Below are 21,670 nucleotides of genomic sequence, written 5' to 3'. Positions count from 1 at the left end.
ATTTTTTCATTATGATCATCAATAAATGCAAAGTAAGTGTAGAGGATCAGCACAAATTATTTTCATTAAATCTATAGAGCACAGAAAAGATACAAGTAGCAGATATCAATACTATTGCATGCTTGCATTTAAACTGACCTTGAGTGTTTCTAATGTTTTTGAATTTATCTAAATCATGGTGACTGATATTTTGAAATTTAGAGAATCATGCTCATATTGCAAAAGATTTAGTTAATCAATAATCAAGACAAATTTGAGAACTCAAAGATCAAAGAGTTTCGTTAGCTTAAGCTTTTTTTGTACTGCTATTTCTCTGCGTAAAATAATTAAACTGTGATTTAAATCTAATTTTGGATGATTTTGTTGTTACTAGTGTAATTGCCTAACCATGCATTACCACACAACCTCGAGGGCTGATGTAGATTTTGAGTACTGTGCCCATTTGTCAAAAAATGTCTGTATTTCCAGGGAAGTCTGTCACAAGAAGGGAACAAATGGAGCTCAATTATTAAACAGTCAAGTTGGTCAAATGTTAACCAAACAGATCAATCATTTTATTTGAAATCCACAATAGAGGTAAAGCTAAGGTTCACCTTTTTATCGCCTCTTCAAGCAAATTTTCTCATGCATTACAGCTTTATTAAATATATATATTGTGCTTGAAAGCAATAAATAAAGACATTATTAAATTAGTAAGTTGTAATGCAGGCTTCTAAATGATGATATAAAAAGCCTCATTTTGCAACAACAAAAATTCCATTACCCCATCTATGTACACAGACACACAGAAGTTCCTAGCATGTCCACCCACACACACACATTTCAGTATAAAAGTGCAGGTTCAGCTCTTGCATAGCTACACTTCACAGCTCTGCTCCACAGTGAGACTCCACATCAGAGGACCTCACCGGGACCGCGCAGCATGGACCTGTTCACCAAAACTCTGTTTCTGTGCTTAGCACTTGCCCTCGCTAATGGGGTACCTGTGTGAGTATTACTCAACTCTTCTTACTTGTATGAATTAGCACTCAAAAAGTCATTCAGATCAGGGGGCTTAGTCCTAATGTGCTGGTCCCAAGATCCTTTACTGATAATATCATGTGCATTATGATTCATGTATGAGTAAAATAAGAGTTGTCTGTGTGCACATTCCAACATGAACAATATATGAGCATATATCCATAAATACAGTGGGTAGAAAAGAATATCTTAAATCTTAAAAATAATACAAACCAATACAATAACTTTGTAAATGTTATCGTTCATGAGCTCCTATTTGACTCTATTAGACTCTTATCTTTACTTACTGTATTTACTTTTATCAGTTTAAATAATTGTTTTCAGGCTTTTTAGCCTTTAATAGATAGGACAGTAGAGAGAGACAGGAAACGGGGAGAGAGAGTAGGGGAATGACATGCAGCAAGGGTCTGACCGGATCAGGAGTGGAGCAGGGGTCTGCCTGCTCAGGTACGCGCCCTAACCTTTCAGCTGCACTTACCAGTGCAGTGGAAATGCACAAGTCACAGTCCAGTCATTTCATAACTCTGTTTGCTAGTTCACAAAGTTTACCAGTTGCATCAGTTGAACAAACAGAAGAGTGCTGAATCATTGTATTTCCTCCGTGTTCTATCGCTGATTGACCTCCCATTATCATGACTAAAGGGTTTTTGGAAATGAAATGTAATGTGGTGCTATGCTGAGTCTGTTTGCAGAAAAATAAAGGATCTTTTTTCATCCACAGGCATCAACAAGCAGCAGATGGTGGGTGTTTAATAAACATATTAAAGTAATAACCCTACCCTCTCACTTGTGTGTCCATCATTTGTCCAATATATTCTGGCTAAGCATCAATCACAGAGGCAATCTCATAGAAATAACCAGTTTAATCTAATGTCAAATGATACACATTTTCTGTATTTACCATTGTTTACATTAGGGGTAATTTGAGTTACATCTAAATTTCTAACTTTGTTTTAAAAATGGAGAAGCCCATGCTGGTCTACCAGACCGGTGTGGAGGTATTGAGTTTGATGCCATCACTCCTGATGAGAAGGGAATCACTTTCTTCTTCAAAGGTGAGTATCTCTGAATCAGGCTTTGTAATTCCCTCACTTACTCTGTTTTCTTTACATTTTGAACTAAGCCTTATTAAAATGACACAACTACAACTTTAATTTAACATCAGATTATTTATGTCTCATTTTCTATATTTTTCCAAACTAAATATATATTTAACACGGTGTTAAGAAACCACTCTGATATTTTCTCAGGTGCTCACCTGTGGAGGGGTTTCCATGGTTCAGCTCAGCTCTCCAATGAGTCCTTCAAGGAGCTGGATGACATCCATCACATCGGCCATGTTGACGCTGCCTTCCGCATGCACAACAAAGACAACCCAGATGACCATGATCACATCTATTTCTTCTTGGTATGATCCTCAGACAGTTTCATTTATGATATTATTCTGTAAAAAAAAAAAATCTGATCAAGACTCAAGTGCAGTGTCTGTCAGTGATTTCAGGTGTATCTTGTACAATTTCCAGGATGACAAGGTTTTTTGTTATTATAACCACACTCTGGAGGATGGGTATCCAAAAGAGATCCAGGAAGACTTCCCAGGAATCCCCACTCACTTGGATGCTGCTGTGGAGTGTCCCGGTGGAGAGTGCATGACAGACTCAGTTTTGTTCTTCAAGGGTATGTTGGCATTTAGTGCTAAAATATTCCTCTTACAAAGTCAATACCATAACTTTCCTTTGGCAAAGAAAAATGGGATTATCTCAGTGTGATTACAATAATGCTGCCCCCTAGTGGAGGAAATTAGCTGCAATTTTTGTCAAGTTTAAAAGCAGCTTTAACTAGGGGTGCAAATTAAAAAAAAACATGTAATAGGATATATGACGCACATCTTTTTCTCAGTTTAGGTTTCATTAAAATATATATATATATATATATATATATACATTGTAATATATTATAATATATATTAATGACACGTTAGTAATGTGACATTCATGTCACGACACATAAACAAAATAATTATAAATAATTTTGTTTGTAATTTTTTAAGCATTTAAAACTTTTTCTTGCTTGAAAAAGCCGCTCCTGTCCGTCTGTCCTTATTCAGCAAATGGCGCAGCTATAATTGCCATTGCTGAACACGGTACAAATAATAATACCTTTAAACGCAGAGACCATATTTACAAGCTAAATATTTTTTTATAAATATCAAGTGCTCTGCATTAGTGCAAAGGGTAAAAGGAAAATGAAAATATAATTCATGTCCAAACCTTGAACCTTGTGGGCTGAAAGTAGCTGCGTCCTGAGTCCGTCCTCCTTCCCCCGTCCCGCTCGTCAACGCGGCTGCTAACTGTTCCTGCTAACTGCGACAGCCTGGTTCAGTGTAGTTCAGTAGCTCACGAAATCCCTCACCTTCCACCGCGTTTATCGGCAACATGTCTAGCTAACACAGGTGGAAGAGTTTGTTGGGAGGACGACATAAAAAGTTGTCTTCGTGCTGAAACCGTCGGGTGTCGACTTTTCAAGTGGTGAACAACACTGACGATGTACGAGAGCTGTATTTGAGAACGGTGTAGTAATATTATTCTCTTCTACAGTAAAAAAAAAAAAAAATTAAAAAAAAATAAAAAACTCGCGCTGCACTATGTTTTACCGGCTTCATCTTGCGGCGCACTTCTGTTTTCCTGACCTTTGACCTCTTCTTCCTCTGCTAAGTTAGTGGTTTCTGTGACGTACTCCCCCTGCTGGTGTAAAAGTTCATAACACAGCACGTGAGCTTCAGAGAAATGATAGGGAAATGAAATGTTAAAGTCCGAAATTAACCGACTGACGGATAATCATTAATATCCCTATCTTAAACAAAGGTCAAATTCTGTTTGCAGACTTTTGTCCTTCGTGTTTGTACCCACTGCAACAAACAGTTAAGCCTGTTAGTCTTAACTGATTATCTCTCCCCACAGGACATGATGTGCATATTTTTGATATTGCCACAAAGACAGTGAAGACCAAGAACTGGCCCCACCTGCCTGCCTGCACCTCTGCTTTACGCTGGCAGGAGCACTACTACTGCTTCCATGGACACAACTTCACCAGGTTCCACCCTGTGACCGGAGATGTGTCCGGCAACTACCCAAAAGACGCCCGCAATTACTTCATGAAGTGCCCAGGCTTTGGTGAGTTCAAGAAAATTGAGAGCGACGTTTGGTTCATATCTTACCATCTTGTACAAGGAACAAACACAGATACATTTTGATCAGAGTATTTACTTTCAGATTAATGTGTTATCTTCTGTATCTCACTGCAGGTCATGGAGGAAATTATACAATCCCAGCATGCAAGGATATCAAATTAGATGCCATCACCACTGATGATGCAGGCAAACAATATTTGTTTACAGGTAAAGTCATAACGCATAAATAGTAGTTTTGATAATAATCCTGGTAAAATAGTTCAACATCTTGGGAAGAATATGTTCATTTGTTTTTTGTGAGAGTTAAATGAGAAGATACCAATGTTGTCTGTTAAGTAGGATGCTACAGCCAGCAGCTGAGTATCTTAGCTTAGCATAAAGACTGCAAGCAGGGGGAACAGCTAGCTCTTACCAAAGTTCAAAAGTACCTAAACATAGTTATGTAGGTCTGTAAAACCACAACTTTCATTTACGTTTTGTGTACAGATTAAACAAACATGATATAACATGTTAATTACTGAGCTTTCAGAGGTGCTGGTAGGTGTGATTTTAAACTTTAGCTAGGCTAGCTGCTTCACCCTGTTTCCAGTCTTCATTCTAAGCTAAGCTAATCACCTGCTGGCTGTTGCTTCATATAAATCACAAACTGCTCCAAATGTATAACGCAGAAGAAGTAGTTAATATAGGCTACTGAACAACTGTTTCCCCCTGCTTACAGTTTTATGCTAAGCTGATCAATTCCTGTCTTTAGCCCCATAGTTCCTGCACAGACATTAGAGTGACATTAACCAAAATATCAAGCTATTCCTTTTTATTATTCCCCCTTGGATTATTATTATTGATATTTTTGAGTTTGCTGTAAAGCTTTGACCAAAAGTACACTTCAATCGGCTCAGGTCCTGTCTACATGCGTCTGGACACACGTCGTGACGGCCTTCACGCCTTCTTAATCACCAGGGCATGGAAAGAGGTGACCAACGGGGTGGATGCTGTCTTCTTCTACGGCGACAAAATCTACTTGATTAAGGTAGACCTTGAAGTAGCCAGTCAGAATTCTTCATGCTGTCTCTAGAAATGTGAAGTTGTTTGACATCAAATTCAAAGTCCCTCTTGTTCTGCCAAACACCTGCAGGATGATCAGGTTTACATCTATAAATCAGCTGCTCACTACACCCTGATTGAAGGCTACCCTAAGACCCTGAAGGAGGAACTCGGCATTGAGGGACATGTGGACGCTGCTTTTCTGTGTCCCAATGAACACACAGTTCATATAATACAAGGTAACGTTATCTATGTCTTATTTTCTTGTGAACATCTGGACTGAACTTGTTTGGAATACTGGCAAAATTCTTGAAATATGGCAAGCTCGAAAAAAGAGAGAAACACTTTCTTTCAACAGGATCACAGATGCGCGACGTTGACCTTAGTGCCACACCCAGGGTGGTGACCAGGGATCTGCCCTTGCTCTTGTCCGGCATTGATGCTGGTACATGTGACCTACATGGAGTTAAAGTTTTCAAGGGTTCAACTTTTTACCACTATGACAGCCCTGCATTGTTGGCTATGGCCAAAATTGCCCCTGTGCCTAGGCCTATCACCCCAGAGATAATGGGATGTCGGGAATAGGAGAATATTTCACAGTACCTGCTTATCTGGGCCCCTCCAAACAATGCAATATAATAGTGTTTGCTGTGTTTAATGACATCTACCTGTACAAACACACTGGGAGAATGGAATCAACATCATCTCACTTCTAAAATGGAGAGTAAAGAACTTAATATGTAAGATTTGAAAAATATACTCTTCCCATGCAGAGAGAAGTCTGACTTGTTTGGTGAATAAAATTTAGAAAAAGAAAATCTGTCAATCTGCGTGGTTATTATGACAACAGTTATGATATCCTCACTATATCAAAAACAGTCCTGAGGAACAAAATCCAAGGGAAACTTATCAAGTAATATCTGAGTTTGGCCACTAGAGGACCTACTGTTCAAATGAATGTGTGACACTAGAAATGAGGAATTACATTCACTGTTAATTAAAACTGTCTGTTTTTACAAGGTCTGAACACAGACATTAACTGAGTGTTTATACATTGCCATTATCAGAAGAAACAACCCTTTTTGCCTAAGACACATGATACTTATTTATATACATATTTACAGACTGTCAAAGAGACAGAGTTAAATGGGGAAAAAACTCAGGAGAAATATGACATGAAATAAGACATGATCACAAACAGTGACTTCCAGTCTGGATTTTGCATTAATGTATGATGAGGAGGAGCCTGCCTTGAACTGGCTGCACTGACTCTGAGATAAATCATGGGCCTGACTCTGTTCCACACAGTTGAGTTCATCCAGGCATCACCCACACCCCTCTCGCTATTGAGCTCTTTTCCCCAAATCTTTCTCAAATGTTTGGCGTTTTCACTCATCACGGTGTAGGTCTGTCAAACAGATCCCGCAGACAAAGCACCTGTTTTTAACCAGGATGTCTGCGCCCTAATGGGACACGTCCCCTGATGTCACACCAAGGGGACACATAAGTGGTCTAAATGGCTCTTTTGTAAGCACAGATGTCTGTGTGGTCAGCCCATATGCTCCTCTGGTTAGCTTAAGTGCTGCTTTAGTGTGAAATTTAGGGTTAAAAAAGTGGCCTCTTACCCCAGCCCTGCACATGGATTCACTTTCACCCCCACCACTTAGAGAGTCTGTGGACAGCACAAATCCAGAGGGACAGGGTGATAGTATTACAAAGCAGCAAGACAACTGACAGTCAAGTAAACAACACTTATATGATAGATAGATAGATTTACACATGCAAGTAATGCGCTTTTTTGCTTATCTGTAATTTCTTTAAAAAAAATAATAATTTCATCACATGCCCCCTGACCCCTGAGAAGAATGTATCCCATGATAGTAAATCAGACCAATCATATTTTGGCTCTGCATGCTATGATGTAATATGCAGGTGTATTTGCAAGCTCAGTAAACTTTATTTCCTGGAAGAAAGAGGCCAGATAAAACTGTCATGCAGTCATTTCAACTGTGAGGGGGACACAACAAAATCACAGCCAATAAAAACAGAAGACATTTTGTGATATCACACACAAAATATAGTCAAACCCCTCCATGTTTGCATTTGATGAATGGGACTGTTACTGGTAGCTTGTTACTTAAACCAATCAAGATATATGGTATATTGCTTAACTGATGGCTACTTCTCTGTCAGACAGTGTGCTGGGTCTTTGTATTCTGTCAGAATTTTTGAAGTCATCTAATTTTAAATTTAAATGTAAGTTAAGTTCATTCTCTGCAACAGAAAAGGAGAGCTTTGCATCTCCACCCTTCAAAACTAAAACATTATACGGCCGAAATGCCTGATCTGTCTCATTATTACAATATACAGTACTTTCACAGACTGTCCATGCTCATATTGGACCATATAGACACGTACGCAGCAGCCTGCAAGAGTCGAGAGGTCGGGACGGCATTAGCCGGCATTCAAGGCCTTTTCACTCCCTGGAGAGGTTTTTGTTCAGCCAAAATCCCTGGGACTTTCAGCAAGCATAAAGGAAGTGCTGGCCTCAGCACAGCTTAATGGGCGAGGCCATGAGGACACACACGCGCGCATACACATACACACACACCCCCGAACACACATGCATGTGGACATAGAAACGCCAATGCACGTACACACATGCATGGCAGACAGTATGGACTGTTGTCACCACACACACACACACACACACACACACACACACAAAGACTTACCCACGATCAAATACTATTAATAAGTGGACCTGTGATCATTCTAAAATAATGAATTCGCTATCTTTCATTTCTTTCATTTCATTGTATTTTCTTGTATAAAAAGTATTGTAAGTAAGAGTGTTGGAGATTTAATTTCTTCTAAATATTGAGTCCAGCATGGACAAAAGAGAATATATACTGAGATTTTTACTTGTTTATTCCCCAATTTTTAATTTCATTTTTCCAACAGAGACTTATTTTACTGGTATCTTTAGGTAATGCTTTGTAAAGGTTTGTTAAATGTAGTCACCTGCTCTTGAAACAGTTCCAGTATAATTCAATAGTGCAGTAGCACTGTGTCCTTGCGGGATCAAATATACTTTTTCTTCATATAAAGTTGTGCTAAATTGACACTAGCCTAAAGTAAGTACCAGAAAAAAATACTATGGAGTGTCCACAATAGAGAAGATTTATCCTCTTGGGAGCATAGATCTGTTAACTACAGTCTGAGTGTTAGATTTAGATTTCTCTTGTGTTGAAAAGTTTGGTTTGATAGTGGGACTAGAGGAAAGTTACAGGTTCAGCAAAACATTCATATTCTGCAGACAATGAAAATATACAGCAAGTTTAATTGGAATCCAGCTTGTTTTCAGTATCTTGAGCCAAGGTGGAACTAATGTTAAATAAACTGGCACATTTAGACCCTATTCTACATGTTTATCCAACTACCAGACAACAATCTTAGTCATTTTTGAAACCATGTGTCCTTGTTTTCAAGTGGACAAAAGCAGCTTCTCATCGCCCACTGATGACCGCTGAAGAACTTTTAACATTAACCAAGACTGCATGAGTTAGTTGAAACTCTTTCTGTGTTCCGAACTGACTTGTATAAAAATGAGAATATATATACTGATATATTGATGACTATAAAATGATGCTAACTCTTTTTATGGTTAAAAGTCAGTGTCCTCATCAGCTAATGACCCATTTACAGAACATGGAAATAAAGGTGCGGCATTGTTCTGGTAGAGCCAGTTTGCCCAAGTATTATATGTGTGTGTATAATGGCTCGCATTAGAGCAGACAAATACACTGTTTAATCCATCCCATGAAAAAGAAAAATGTTAACTATGACAGAAAACAAATATGGTACAAAAAGTTTATTCAGTAACAGTTCTGTAAACATCTGAGGTAAATTAACATTTACATCAACATGTTCTTTAACATAAGGTTCAGACACAAGGCACTTCTCTTCAAAGACAGTCATTTTACAGTGGGAGTAATAGCAGGAGGTTGTTCTTCATTTCTAACACGTGGGAGTCAGTGTCCCTGCTTGTAGGGCCGCCATGTAAAATCCCATCACACAACTTCTGTTCTCCATTGTTGGGATTTTTGATCCAAGGCATGGTGTGAAAGCTGGAGTAGCCAAAATTCTCCCAATCCATATCCAGAACAGAAAAAGAACAATCACTTTAGATTCATTTCTTGTCCATTCCCAGTCTAATTTTGATTGTATTATTACCATAAATAAACAAAAATATGTTAATATCCCCAGTATCCCTCCTCCTAGGACACTGTTTGTTATTTTCCTTTTCTATTTATATCCTCATAACCTCATAACAGCGGTCTAGCTATCTAACTGTGCAAATCTTTATCTACATATTAAAGGTACTAAGAACAGCTTGGAACAACAAGGTTATGAAAAAAACATTTCAGCATTAAAAATAAGTAAAATAAACTTTGTTTCAACTATTTTTAGAGACAAAGTTCGACATGTCTTTTTGGTAGAATTCTCTTTTCCCAGATTCATTAAAGGGTTGTAAAACTGATCTTGTGGTTGGAGCTATGATTGTTAAGGTCAGGGGTGAGGTTCCCAAGCAAAGCTCTTTAAAAACCCATCAGGCGTTGTGATCTCTTTGGCACAAACCTCTTTGGTTTGGTAAATATCTTTGGTTAAATCATACTTCACAGCTAATAACTTCTAAAAATAGACTAAGTGCTTCAGCTGCCATGGTTTGCTGAAGTTGTTTATTGGCACAGTTTGATCAGAGACATGTAAACATTTGACACAGTCAGCAAACAGCATATTTTCAGTCTCTACTTCACCCTATCCTTAACAAAATTAGTTGTTCTTACCTAAAATGTAGCTAATGTGCTCAAACTGATATACCTTTCACTGCATCTTGCTTCTCATTTGTCACCTCATGTTTTATATTGGTTTATAGAAGTAAAGTTGTTGCATTCATGGTTGAAAATCATTAACTTTAAAACTCAGATTTCTAAATATACACCTTGAGAGGCCACTGATCTCAGCATCAAAGGCTCTGACACTGAATTCATGTTATTTGTGGGCAGATACATTTGCCTTCTACATGGCAACCCATTCAGATTCCAAATCAAGCTAAAATTACTTTACTGTAAACAGCCTTAATCACAATCTGTTTGTTCTTGCTCAAATCAAATGGCATGGAGTCATAGCATAGGCAACAGTAAGACCACATAGTGGTCAAATGTAACAGACCTCTATCACTTTCTTGCTGAGAAGATCCAGACTACTCTCATAACTGTCTGTTATATGAAGCTACAGGATCCTACATACTGGCTGACCGTCTGTTCTTAATGGATAGGTACGAGACTGGTAGTGGTCTTTTCAAACTCTTGGCAATAATTAACAAATTTGATCATGTGCTAAATATACTGCAACATGCAATGAGCAGTGGCAGTTTAGAAGTTAACCTTGGTACTGAAAAGCTAGCTTTATTCACTTAGGCCATGGATTTGCTACCCAAAAGTCTGAATGCTAATCAAGTGTGATACTTAAATTTATGAACATGTTCAAAGTTGCCATGAATGTATTTGGATGAACATTTCCAGCATTGAAATTTAGTTTTAAGTAATCAAGGCACTCTAAGATTTGACAGCTGCAAAAAAATAAAAATCTCATGCAGCACAGCCAGTGTGTTCATTTAGGAGATGGTTATCAACCATGACATTGTGACAGTGTAATAATGATACTGTAACAAAGTCATGGGTAATTCACCTGATGGTAAAACTTCTTACCCAAGGCAGTTAAAACTACAAAAACAAAGTCGACCGTGCAAGAAAGCTCCAGAAAAAGCTAGCATGTGGACAAAAACAACATTCTGTTTTTATCGAAATTTCTGCATACATTCATTTGGTTATTTTGGTTATGGTGTTCAAATGCTAATTCAGGCATGGTAAGTCATGTGATATAATCTAGCACTTTTTCTAGTATTTTTCAAGTATGCTAAATATTATCCTCTAATATTCTGCCCGGAAAGAAACACAAAGATGCACAAACCCAAAACAGCAGTTTGCCCCAAACCACTCTTCCTTGCTACTAGACTATATTTTTATTCCTGAATGTTGGATACAACATGAATAATTTGACTTGATGAATCAAAGCTGTTGGGAAGTTGCTGTAAGGCAACACTACTGAATTTATATTAGCCATTTTTGATGTTTTGTTTTTCTTTTTGGCAGGAATTAATGAGAGGAACAGGAAAAATGAACATTCCTATGTAGGATGTCTGTTAAGAACTAACAGAGAAATAAAATCACTTTTTAGATCATATTGCTCTCTTTTTTCAAAAAAAAAAAAAAATCTAAAAGCTACTGTATATTCTACAGCTAGTCTGGAAAATTAACTTAGAGTCCTCCTATACAGAACACCTAGGGGAACTCGACAGTTCTGTAACACACTGCAAACACAAGCATCAGAAAGAAGGTGTACTGAATTTTATGCTCTTTTCAAGCTGCAAAGATTCAAATTGCTCAGTAAAGAAATGTAGTTTAGCCCTTTATCATATGTTCATTTTTATTTGCATCAACCTTTCTAACATTGGATTTTTGTATAAAGTGACCAGTGGGGCCAATGTCAGAAAAAGCTGAAGCACTTTAGATTTTTGGTTTTCTGGGGAAAGTCTTAATAAACTGCAGCTTGATCAGAAACTAACAACTTTTTTTAAATATAAGTAGTTCTGTATAATATCCCGTGGTGTCTATCAATACTATCAATCATTATATATTTACATATTTATAAATTTTATATAGTTTACCCTGATGTAACTGCAGAGATGTCATTTTGTAAACACTGAAACAAATTAAGGTCTCTAAACACACACACACACACACACACACAACACACACACACACACACATGCAGCCTGTGAAGCCTAAGGACTATGTCTCAGGGTGGGACTGCTTTATTGCTTTCCTCTAGTCATCTGCTCTGTCCTAACGCTGGTGCATCCCTCTCTTCATTGAAATTACAGGCTGGGTGAGAGCAGAACACACGGACAGATTCAACAGACACACAGCTCATCATCACATCACAAGAAAAATAAAAAGAAAGAAACAAAAGTGCAAACCTCTCCTCCGATGTCTCCCAGCAAAGAAATAAAAGAAGGATGAAAGTAAAAGAATATAGTATCACTGCCTCTATGCTCCCAAACTTATTAGTTAGTCCAATCATCATCATCATCATCATCATCATCATCATCATCAATCACCTTTCCTTCCTCATGTCTGTGCTGGCTATTTATACTGTGGGTGTGTATGTAAGTGTGTATGTTTATGATTCCCAGTACACCTTCCGTGTCCAACTTCTCTAACCTCTGAGCAGCCACCTGGTCGTTGGTGGGGTCAGAGGTCAGGGGTCAGGGGGTTAAAAGATGAGAGTATGGCCAGAACAATGAGTGTGCAGCCATGCTGGCTCTTAATTTCTTGCTTTGTGCCAAGCAAATAAACATTATAACAATGGAATTTCGGGACTGTAACATACCTTCTCCAACATGGCTGCCATGTTGGAGATCCTCAGCCTCAAGCAGAGAAAATGCTGACTGTATCTCTTAAAGGAAAGGTTCACATTGTTGGGGGTTTTGGGGGAAGTATGTTGATTTTCCCTACACTTACCTAGAGGATTGATACCTCTCTTGAGTCAGTAAGGAGCTAAAGCCAGCAGACAATTAGCCTAGCTTAGCATAAAGACTGGAAGCAGAAGGAAAGTGTTACCTTCACTCTGTTCATAGCTTAAAAATAGGACTACCAGCATCTGTAATTTGGTTGCTTCAATTGTTGACTTCTACTATGTTTGACATTTGCAGCAGTTTATCTACAATTGGTATGATGAACTGTATTTAAAACATATTTTTAATGTAAATTTTCTGAATGAATGATATTAGATTTCTAGTAGATTTTATTTAAACACATCATACTGTTTCCCTGTTTCCAGTCTTTATGCTACGCTCAGCTAACTGACTCCTGTTTGTAACTCCACTTAACACACAAATATGAGAGTGCTAATGAGCTCCTAATCTCACTCTCAGCGAAAGAGTAAATAAACGTATTTCCTATTATGTCAACAAGTACTTAAACAGCACAGGCCAAATATGGTTAGCGTACATTTTAGTCTGAGATCCGGCTTCATTGTGCTTTTGTGTTTACACGATGTTTGTTATATCACCACATCAGAATCTGCTGTTTGATTATTTTCTAATTTAGAAAAAGTTGCAAACTGATTGGAGTCAACTCTGACTGAGTCTGTCCTGCAAGATGGTTGATGCCTGTGTTGTCAGAGTTGTGTTCAACATAAGCGTTAAAATCACCGGATAAAATAACCATTATTCATACAACAACCACATAAAGGCACTTTTAAAATGTTTTATGCTTTGTCCACTGTACTCATCTACTGGTGTGACTGATTGCTTGCCTGAGCAAACTGAAAATAACTGAATAACGGGATACCTAGAAAAGAAATACCCTGAAGACTCATATTTATAAATAATCTTACAATTATTAAAGTGTCTTTTACAAAATTCTTTAGTCATAATAACCTCCCTTTCTATTTTTTTTCAACCAACTACTTCACTATATAAAAGTCTCTAAGTTAAAGCAAGTGTCACTGTTACATGTCTTCAAGACTCAGCAGAAAAAACATCTCATTGACAATGCCAAAATGTATCATTCTTATTATGTTTTTTTTTCTTTTTTCTATCTTTTTTTTTTGTTTTTGATCATAAGTTTTATTTTCAAATGTATTTTACCTGCTCTTTGAATCGTCTTCTTTCCTCTCCTGCACATATCCATTGAGCTATATTATTCTGTGTCTTTTATTATGATGCTGTAAGCGTGCAACAGTGCTGCGCCAGCCTCTTCAATCAGCTATAATCATTTTTTTCTTCAGTTTTCTTTCTTTTCTTTTTTAAAGCATGATGCTTTAAAATAAATGATAAAACATTACTTACTACAGGATTTCTTCAAAGCCCCTATGAGGTAAAGTCTTAAAAGCTGAGCTGACTTTGACATATTGTTACTGAAATGTAGACAGGGCATCAGCACGGTGCCGTCAGTGTAATCTGGCCAAACTCTTTCTATCCTTATTTCTAGTTCAAAATTCTAAGATTAAAATAAGCAGCCACCTCCAGCTGCATGTCTATTTGTGAAGGTCTGCCTTACACAGCGTCAGTCTGCTGCTGGAGGGCATGCTTGTGTGGTTTCACTGATGAAAAAAATGCATATGTAGGGTTTCTATGTGTACACAGCATATATGTAAGGTGTGTGAGTGTGTGTGTGTGTGTGTGTTTTAGCTACACTGCCAGGTCATCAGGGCGAGCTCGGACGCTGCTGCTCTTGCTGGCCCGACTTGGCTTCCGGATGTCTGTCGCCGGGGCAGATGGAGGCTGGTGCATCTCCGCCCTGGTAACCACGGTGAAGTCGTCATGTGGGACCATACCAGGTGCGGCGGTGTTTTCCTCATCCACCGCTGTCTCCTCTGGCGAGAGGGAGGAAAGAGGGGTATTACGAGGAAGTGTAGGGAACATTGAGAGCTGCTCTTCTTGTGAAGCTGGTGGAGTCATCTCTTCCAGAGGAGAGGAGGAGGTGGGAGGAGAGGGAAGAGGAGGAGGGTAGGAGGAGGTGGAGTTTTTTCCATTCAGATTGTGGAGCTCCAGTGCCATGTTGCTCCAGTTCTGCTCCATTGGAGTCAGCTGCCTGTGGCTTCCAACGCTCACTTTGTCACCATTGCTGTAAAAGGAAGCGGGCAGGGACTCCAACAGGAAGTCGTCTGGGTGGAACGCTGTGCCGTCCATCTTGAGCTCAGCAGGCACAGGGGCGGTGGCCATGTTAGGGTTTAAAGAGATCACTGTTGGAGAGGCTTCTGATGGACTGTAGGCTTCTCTCTCAGCTGCTCCAACCCCCACCACGCTCACATTGGTGTATGTCGGCAAACAGTTGAGCACTGACGGAGAGCTCTGCTCAGGAATGGTCTCCGCGTCTCCGGGCTCGAGCAGCGACTCAGTGTCGGGTACAAACTCGTTGGTGACCCCCTGCTTGACTTTCTTCCAGCCCAGGTGGTAGATCTCTAGCAGGTTGAGGACCAGAGAGACACAGGCAACCGCCAGCATGAAGATAATGAAGATTGTCTTTTCAGTGGGCCTGGGATAACAAACAAACACAAATAGATCTAATTCACACATAACAACCACTGAAAATTAACAGAATAGAAAATGAATAACAAAGGTAATAATGCATAAAATATGACACAACAAACAATTGATCATATTTGTAATTTTGTTCAATTTGTGATCATGTTTATGTTCTTGTATCTTTTGGAATAATGCTTTTTAGGTTGTTAGAATGACTGTTGTCATAGCTTAGTGATGGCAACAAGGCACAGCAGCCTGTCAAGGCTTTGGGTTCCTCCATGCATTAAAGCAATTTAAGTAGGGCTTTAGGCACTAAAACAGTTTCATGGGTCTATTTTAGCCTTTCCAAAACCACAAGAACAAAGTGTAAAGAAAGAACACTGTTTATCTGTAAGTTGCAACTGTTTAACTATCTTAGCTACTACTACAGTAGTTGTACTTAGTTATGTAAAAAAAAAAAAGAAAAAAAAAAAGCACCTTTCACAACTAGCACAATCACTGTGTAGTATTTACCACTGTGTGGAAGCTGGTCCTGGATGCATCAGGGTTTAGGGTAACATTAGATAATTCTGTCCTGCTCTTTATTGGTTTTGGCTAAATGTACCCTGCAGCAACCCAACCACGTTAGTCCTCAACCCAAAAGCCTGCCCTATTGTTGTATCAAAAGTGGAAATAAACTAAAGACACAAAAAAGTATGTTAGCTAAGCAGCCACACTCAATTATGTTTGAACAAAGCAGTCTGAACCTGCATTTTTCCTCGTATTTCCATGTCTTCCACATCAACCATCAGCTGGTGATGATGCTGACTTTTTGCATGTAGCTTTGGCCTCAGTGTTTTAGCACAATATCATGCAACTTTTCTTTCAGTCTTTTCACACAAGATCATGTGTGTAGCCATGTTGTATATTCCCTCGTTGTAGGACTAATAAGGAATCTTATCAAATGCATATTTGAGATTCCTGGGTTCTTGTTTTAAAAGGGTCAGCTGGAAATTGGAGCAACAGGTGTCATTTCAACCAGCGAGATGACTGAAAATCAAAGACTATTTCTGTCTAAAGTCAAGGACCTATTTTTTTCAAGACTTTCCAGTGGTAAATTTGCCACCTTTATCAATGTAAACTGTATATGTGGACAGCTTGACAGGTGTAGCAACAGTAATTGTGGGGTACAAGGCTTAGTCGATAGTCAATTTAAAGAAATAATGTGCAACCTGAAGAGGTTTCAATGAGGTGGAAACTTTGGTCTTGCATTGCAAATGAACAAACACACAGACAAACAAATAGAAAGAAAATCAAGACACAAAGAAACAAGTAAAACAGACAGATCCTCTGAGAAAATCCTGCTCTCTAACCTGGAGATGAAGCAGTCCACAGTATTGGGGCAGGGCCAGCGGCCACATTTATAGAGCGGCCTCAGGTGGAAGCCATAGAGGAAGTACTGTCCCAGGATGAAGCCCACCTCAAACAGAGTCTTGAAGATGATGTTGAAGATGTAGGTCCTCAGTAACGCCCCACGGATCCGGATCTTCCCATGCTCATCACGAATTGGTGGCTTCTCCTTTTTCCCACCTCCTCCTTTTCCATCACCGACTCCATTGTGATAGAGGGGGTCATGGTCTTCCTGGTGCCGTCCGGCCTTTCTGAGTTCCTCTTCCCTCTCCCTCCTCTTCTCCTCCATGCGGACGATGTGCAGTACATGGCCCAGGTAGATGAGGGTGGGCGTTGAGACAAAGATGATCTGCAGCACCCAGAAGCGGATGTGGGAGATGGGGAAGGCCTCGTCATAGCAGACGTTCTCGCAACCGGGCTGTTGCGTGTTACAGGTGAAGTCCGACTGCTCGTCTCCCCAGACCTCTTCGGCTGCTGCGCCCAGCACCAAGATGCGAAAGATGAAGAGGACAGTCAGCCAAACCTGGGGGGAGGATGGAAGGATTAACAGATGAATTAATCAGCTGTCGGCCCAGACTGAGGTCAGATACTAATGTGCTAGATTTTAGAGTCAAAGAGGGAACTAAATCATGCAATTCTATTTCTACTGTATCTGTGCATGGCAGCTACACAGTGTTTTCCAAAACTGCTAAAATTTCATATTCATCAAGTTAATCATTAATCACCTTTCCAATCACAGTGGAGTGTTCTTGAGCATTCTCCAGCAGCCGCCCTAGAAAGCTCCAGTCACCCATGCTTCACTCGATTTTCTAGCCTGGAGAGAGAAACAAGAGTCTGTGAGGAGTTACAGGAGGAGGGGAGCAAACTTCACTCAACATAATAACAACATCAATAGTGCATTTATTTGGAACTACTTTCAGAAGTGAATTAATACACATCTTGAGCACTAGGAGTAATTATAAGATCATATAACATAGCTGAAGTATGTGACTTGCTCATGTGTTTTCAGTTTTTGGACAATAACTGAGTGCCATGACACAGAGGAATGAGATATCTCTATCTCTGTCTCAAGTTATAAACTTCATTAGCAGAGTAAATCGTAAACAGCTATTTAAGGGCAGTTGTGTTATCAGCCTTGTAAATCTAAATGACTCAGTGTTGTAGGTTTAGAACTGACAGGTGAGAGCAGACAACAAAAATGTCCATTAAAAAACATAATAAGCAGACTTACTAAAATATTGTTGTATTGTCAGTGATAAATCCATCGACCAGAGATCAGAAGAAAATCAATATCTGGGAAGGGGAGACAAAATGTTCTTGTCAATTCTGTAGGTCAGAAATCACACAAAATTCTCATTTATATTCAAATTAACTGTTTTTTTTTTTTTTCAGGTGGCAGCAGCTGCTGTAAACACAGCACTGACATACCACCACATTTTAAATGATATGATATTTCAAACTTGTTAGCAAAGACTGTTTACACATTCAGCAACAATACTATTTATTTGAAGTCATGGTTGTGGCCACCTGATGAATGGATAAACAGTAAGACCAATATTCACTTTCTGAGGAAAATATTCACTAAGTTCACAGTGCAATAGCTAACTTTTGTTGCTAGCCAGGTTGTTTACAGTGAGGTTGCTCCCTTTTGCATCTGAAAATGAGAATGATGAGAGTGAATCAAAACATTCAAGCTGCCGACTGTAAAACCAAAACAATGAGTTGACTGCATTTCCAAACTGGCAAAACATAATTGCCAGTTTATTGCATGTGCTTGCCTGTTTCTTACTTTATACATGTACATTTGCATACAGACGTGGACATATTTGTGTGTCGTTGTGTGTGTATGCGTGTGTGTCTGTGATGCAGGGCTGGCTGGCTAGTGGACAATGGCTGGCCATCTGTGGGAAGTGAATGAGTGGATAACAGGTTGTTCCTGTTGAATGCTGGACTCATCACATCCCAGGAATGCTGAGGAGGGCAAATGTTTGCCTGGGATCGACTGATACACACACACACACACACACACACAAATATGTACACACTCTAAGTTACAGTAGCATACATTGCTAATGTATATCTAAGCCACCAAACTTAATTTACTTCTATATGAACTGTAAACCCAAGACTTGAATCTGGTTTGCTATCATGAGAATATATCATCAGTCTTAAAACCAGGTACCTGTCTAATAACACATTGTAGAAAAGAATAGTGCATGCAGATTATAGAAAAATATTAACTTCCTTTAAGAGTACAATAATGATACCAAAGCTTAAATTCAAGAAAATATAAGGGTATTATAAAATCCATCATAGAGTACTACAGACAAAGTCCATATGGCAAATATCACTGAGGTGTAATGAAGTTGTGTTTTGTTGCATTGTCCCTTTACTACAGTAAAAGATTCAAAATCCACCTCCTTAAATGATGTCACAGCATCTCTGCTGAAGTAGAATCTACACACATTATGTAACTTTTCCAAAATCCTACAGCTGTTCAAAGAGAGAATCATATTCTCAGCTAACAAATGGAGAGACTAATTAAGCACCTACTGATTATCCAATCTACCGTAACAGTGGCATGTGTACATATACATGATGTGTTGACGTGATGAAATACCATCTGTCACGACAGACAATAGAGAAGCTTCCAGATGGACATTGTCCTGGCTGGCGTGTGCTTTTGATGGATCAGAGGTCTTTGTGCTAAAACAGCCCAAATAGTTAACTCTTGGCCTGCCATTTGCACCCTGAAAACTTTTTAAGATATCCAGACGGCGGTGATGTTCAGATGAAACTTGATTCTGTTCATTGCCCAGTTTATCAGGTAACCTGAATTTAGTTTGACACACATCCATAAACATTAGAAATCAGTTAGATTAGCCGAGGTAAGTTCACATAGCTGGGTTACTCTATGTAATCATCATGTGTTAAAGAGATGATGCTAACGACTGATAGGACAGGGACACAAGTGAACAAGGATACACAGGAATGCATATAAAATGTCTGAAGGTATATGAGGTGTGTAAAGGTATGTAATAGGATGTATAAAGTTGCACCAAAATACAAAAAGGTGTGTAATTGTGCTTAAAATGTGCAAAGGTTAGTTATTGCACAAAAAAGGGAATAAATGAGTGTAAATAGCACAAATCTAAACAGAGATGCAAATAGGTGTGCAAAAGTACACAGCATTGTGAAAATGGTGTATAAAAGTGTAGTATAAATGTGTATAAAGATGTACGCAGGCAAACCCTGGTGAAGACTCGATAATGTCTGAGCTTTGTGTCCAAAGAAAACATTGTGAGTGAAACACCCCAGAACAGACAGGGAATATATAAGTAATCATTACAACAGCTTGGTGGCTAAGATTAGTTTGTGATTAGTTCACAATTCAAACTAATCATGATGAAAACTTTGTGGTGAATTTAGTTGGTTTTCACTTTTACTTTGTTCTACAGCAAATCAAACATCAGAGTTACAACAAGCAGAATATTATTAGCATAATGAACATTGCTTTCGTCTGCCAAAACATTAGCTGTACGTTAGGAACACTGGTTTAAAGTAGGGTGTATACATATTCAAAATACAGTATTCCTTGTCAAAAATAGAGCATAAATCTTAACACTGCGTTAATGCGTGCTGGTTGTTTTTTTGTTTGTTTGTTTGTTTGTTTGTTTTTAACAGACTCCATGGAATATTTGTGGCTTCCTGTCTGTCGTCTTTCCCTCAGGGAAGTGAATGCAGCATGAGAGGTGCTGATAATCCAGCAGGTGGAAGGATGATAATCCCTCCTCTTCCCTCCCACTTCAACTAACACCATCACTCCAGCATCCACCTGCTTACCGCTCTCCTCTGAAACACGTCTCCCTCCGGGCAGCGCGCTTCTTCTCTCACTTCTTTCCTCCTTCTTCTGTCTTTTACTCCCACGGGTGGGCTCGAGGCGACCGAGCGAGGAGTCGGTGAGATTAGTGGGAGAGGAGGGGGGAGGGAGAGAGAGACACACAGAGAGAGAATTACAGAGAGTTACGGCGAGAGAGAGTTTTAAAAAAAAAAGACGCGAGGCTAGTCTAGTCTAAAAAAGGGCGCGTGTGAACCTGTCCCGCGAAGGCGAAGCGCAGCGGCTGCGTCCCGCGTGGCCAAGGCCATCCGCCACTGTCACACATTGGTGTCCCCCCCGTGCATGGGGCGCACGAGGGGGGTGGTGGTGGTGGGGGGAGGTACGTGTTTGTGTGCGTGTGCGTGTAAGTGTGGGCAGAGACTCCACTCAGTCCCATTTCTAACAAACTACATTTAAACTGTTTAAAACAAAACAAAAAAGTACTGAGGTCTGTTTTAATTGATAAAATAATAATTATTATTATTATTACTGTTAAAGTAGCAATAATATAAGTAATTTTATATAGGCTACTTTAGTTCAAAGTCATGTAGGCTAGAGGTAGTAGCCTAGCAGTAGGCCTAGTATCATTAGTACTAGAACTAGCTGATAGTAGTAGCCAAATATTTGTTGTGGGGTTGTATTGGAAATATGGATGATGCTTCAAAATTGGGAAAAATACAAAATAAAAATGGCAGTGAAAAATGGAATTCACAAATTTAAGTCATAAATAATCAGTATAACAAAAATGTCAGTGTCTTGCATGATTTTATTTCTGAACAAATGGGCTGGCAAAGTTTTAGTCAACAAACTACTGAAACATGGCTTCAACAATTGTTGGCTCATAGCTCCAAATATAAAACTATGACACCATAGTTGCTTGTTATAAAGTGACACCTATACATCAGACTTTTCTGTAACTGTATTGTGTCAGAGACTCCCTCAGGGCGAGGAAGCCATGGCCCTGTCTATGGTGCCTGCTAGTCACCAGTAGAGG

The 21,670-nt window shown here is 39.1% G+C and overlaps 2 protein-coding genes across 4 annotated transcripts; one reads left to right on the top strand and one right to left on the bottom strand.

Annotated features, from left to right (window-relative positions):
• Nucleotides 1–840: 840 nt before the first annotated feature.
• Nucleotides 841–6,069, top strand: hpxb (hemopexin b). 3 transcript variants are annotated; one of them, XM_018701741.2, is made up of 10 exons: nt 841–987; nt 1,742–1,761; nt 1,986–2,075; nt 2,271–2,428; nt 2,544–2,697; nt 3,981–4,193; nt 4,325–4,417; nt 5,107–5,237; nt 5,343–5,490; nt 5,610–6,069. In XM_018701741.2, exons 1-10 carry the CDS (start codon nt 923–925, stop codon nt 5,834–5,836), a joined length of 1,299 nt encoding a protein of 432 aa, XP_018557257.1. In that variant the 5' UTR covers nt 841–922; the 3' UTR covers nt 5,837–6,069. The 3 variants fall into 3 exon arrangements, with proteins under 3 accessions (XP_018557257.1, XP_018557259.1, XP_018557258.1); XM_018701742.2 differs by having other exon boundaries at nt 843–987; nt 1,989–2,075; XM_018701743.2 differs by lacking the exon at nt 1,986–2,075.
• Nucleotides 6,070–9,350: 3,281 nt separating this feature from the next.
• Nucleotides 9,351–21,317, bottom strand: LOC108900600 (gap junction alpha-3 protein-like). The gene is made up of 5 exons (XM_018701754.2): nt 20,643–21,317; nt 18,031–18,092; nt 17,525–17,613; nt 16,763–17,322; nt 9,351–15,420 (listed from the first exon to the last, which is right to left on the bottom strand). Exons 3-5 carry the CDS (start codon nt 17,591–17,593, stop codon nt 14,574–14,576), a joined length of 1,476 nt encoding a protein of 491 aa, XP_018557270.1. The 5' UTR covers nt 17,594–17,613; nt 18,031–18,092; nt 20,643–21,317; the 3' UTR covers nt 9,351–14,573.
• Nucleotides 21,318–21,670: the final 353 nt, after the last annotated feature.

Source organism: Lates calcarifer, linkage group LG7_2, assembly GCF_001640805.2.
Source record: "Lates calcarifer isolate ASB-BC8 linkage group LG7_2, TLL_Latcal_v3, whole genome shotgun sequence".
Taxonomy (NCBI): domain Eukaryota; kingdom Metazoa; phylum Chordata; class Actinopteri; family Centropomidae; genus Lates; species Lates calcarifer.
Note: the sequence above shows the minus strand (reverse complement) of the source record. Positions and strands in the feature narration are given on the sequence as shown.

Bases quoted from the DNA above. Each gene is read 5' to 3' on its own strand.
- LOC108900600 (XM_018701754.2), bottom strand. From the start codon at position 17,593: ATGGGTGACTGGAGCTTTCTAGGGCGGCTGCTGGAGAATGCTCAAGAA. The intron at 17,323-17,524 runs GTGATTAATGAT...TCCTCCCCCCAG, and splicing joins ACTCCACTGTGATTGGAAAG to GTTTGGCTGACTGTCCTCTT. The intron at 15,421-16,762 runs GTTAGAGAGCAG...TTGTTATCCCAG, and splicing joins GTGGACTGCTTCATCTCCAG to GCCCACTGAAAAGACAATCT.
- hpxb (XM_018701741.2), top strand. From the start codon at position 923: ATGGACCTGTTCACCAAAACTCTGTTTCTGTGCTTAGCACTTGCCCTC. The intron at 988-1,741 runs GTGAGTATTACT...TTTCATCCACAG, and splicing joins CTCGCTAATGGGGTACCTGT to GCATCAACAAGCAGCAGATG. The intron at 5,238-5,342 runs GTAGACCTTGAA...AAACACCTGCAG, and splicing joins ACAAAATCTACTTGATTAAG to GATGATCAGGTTTACATCTA.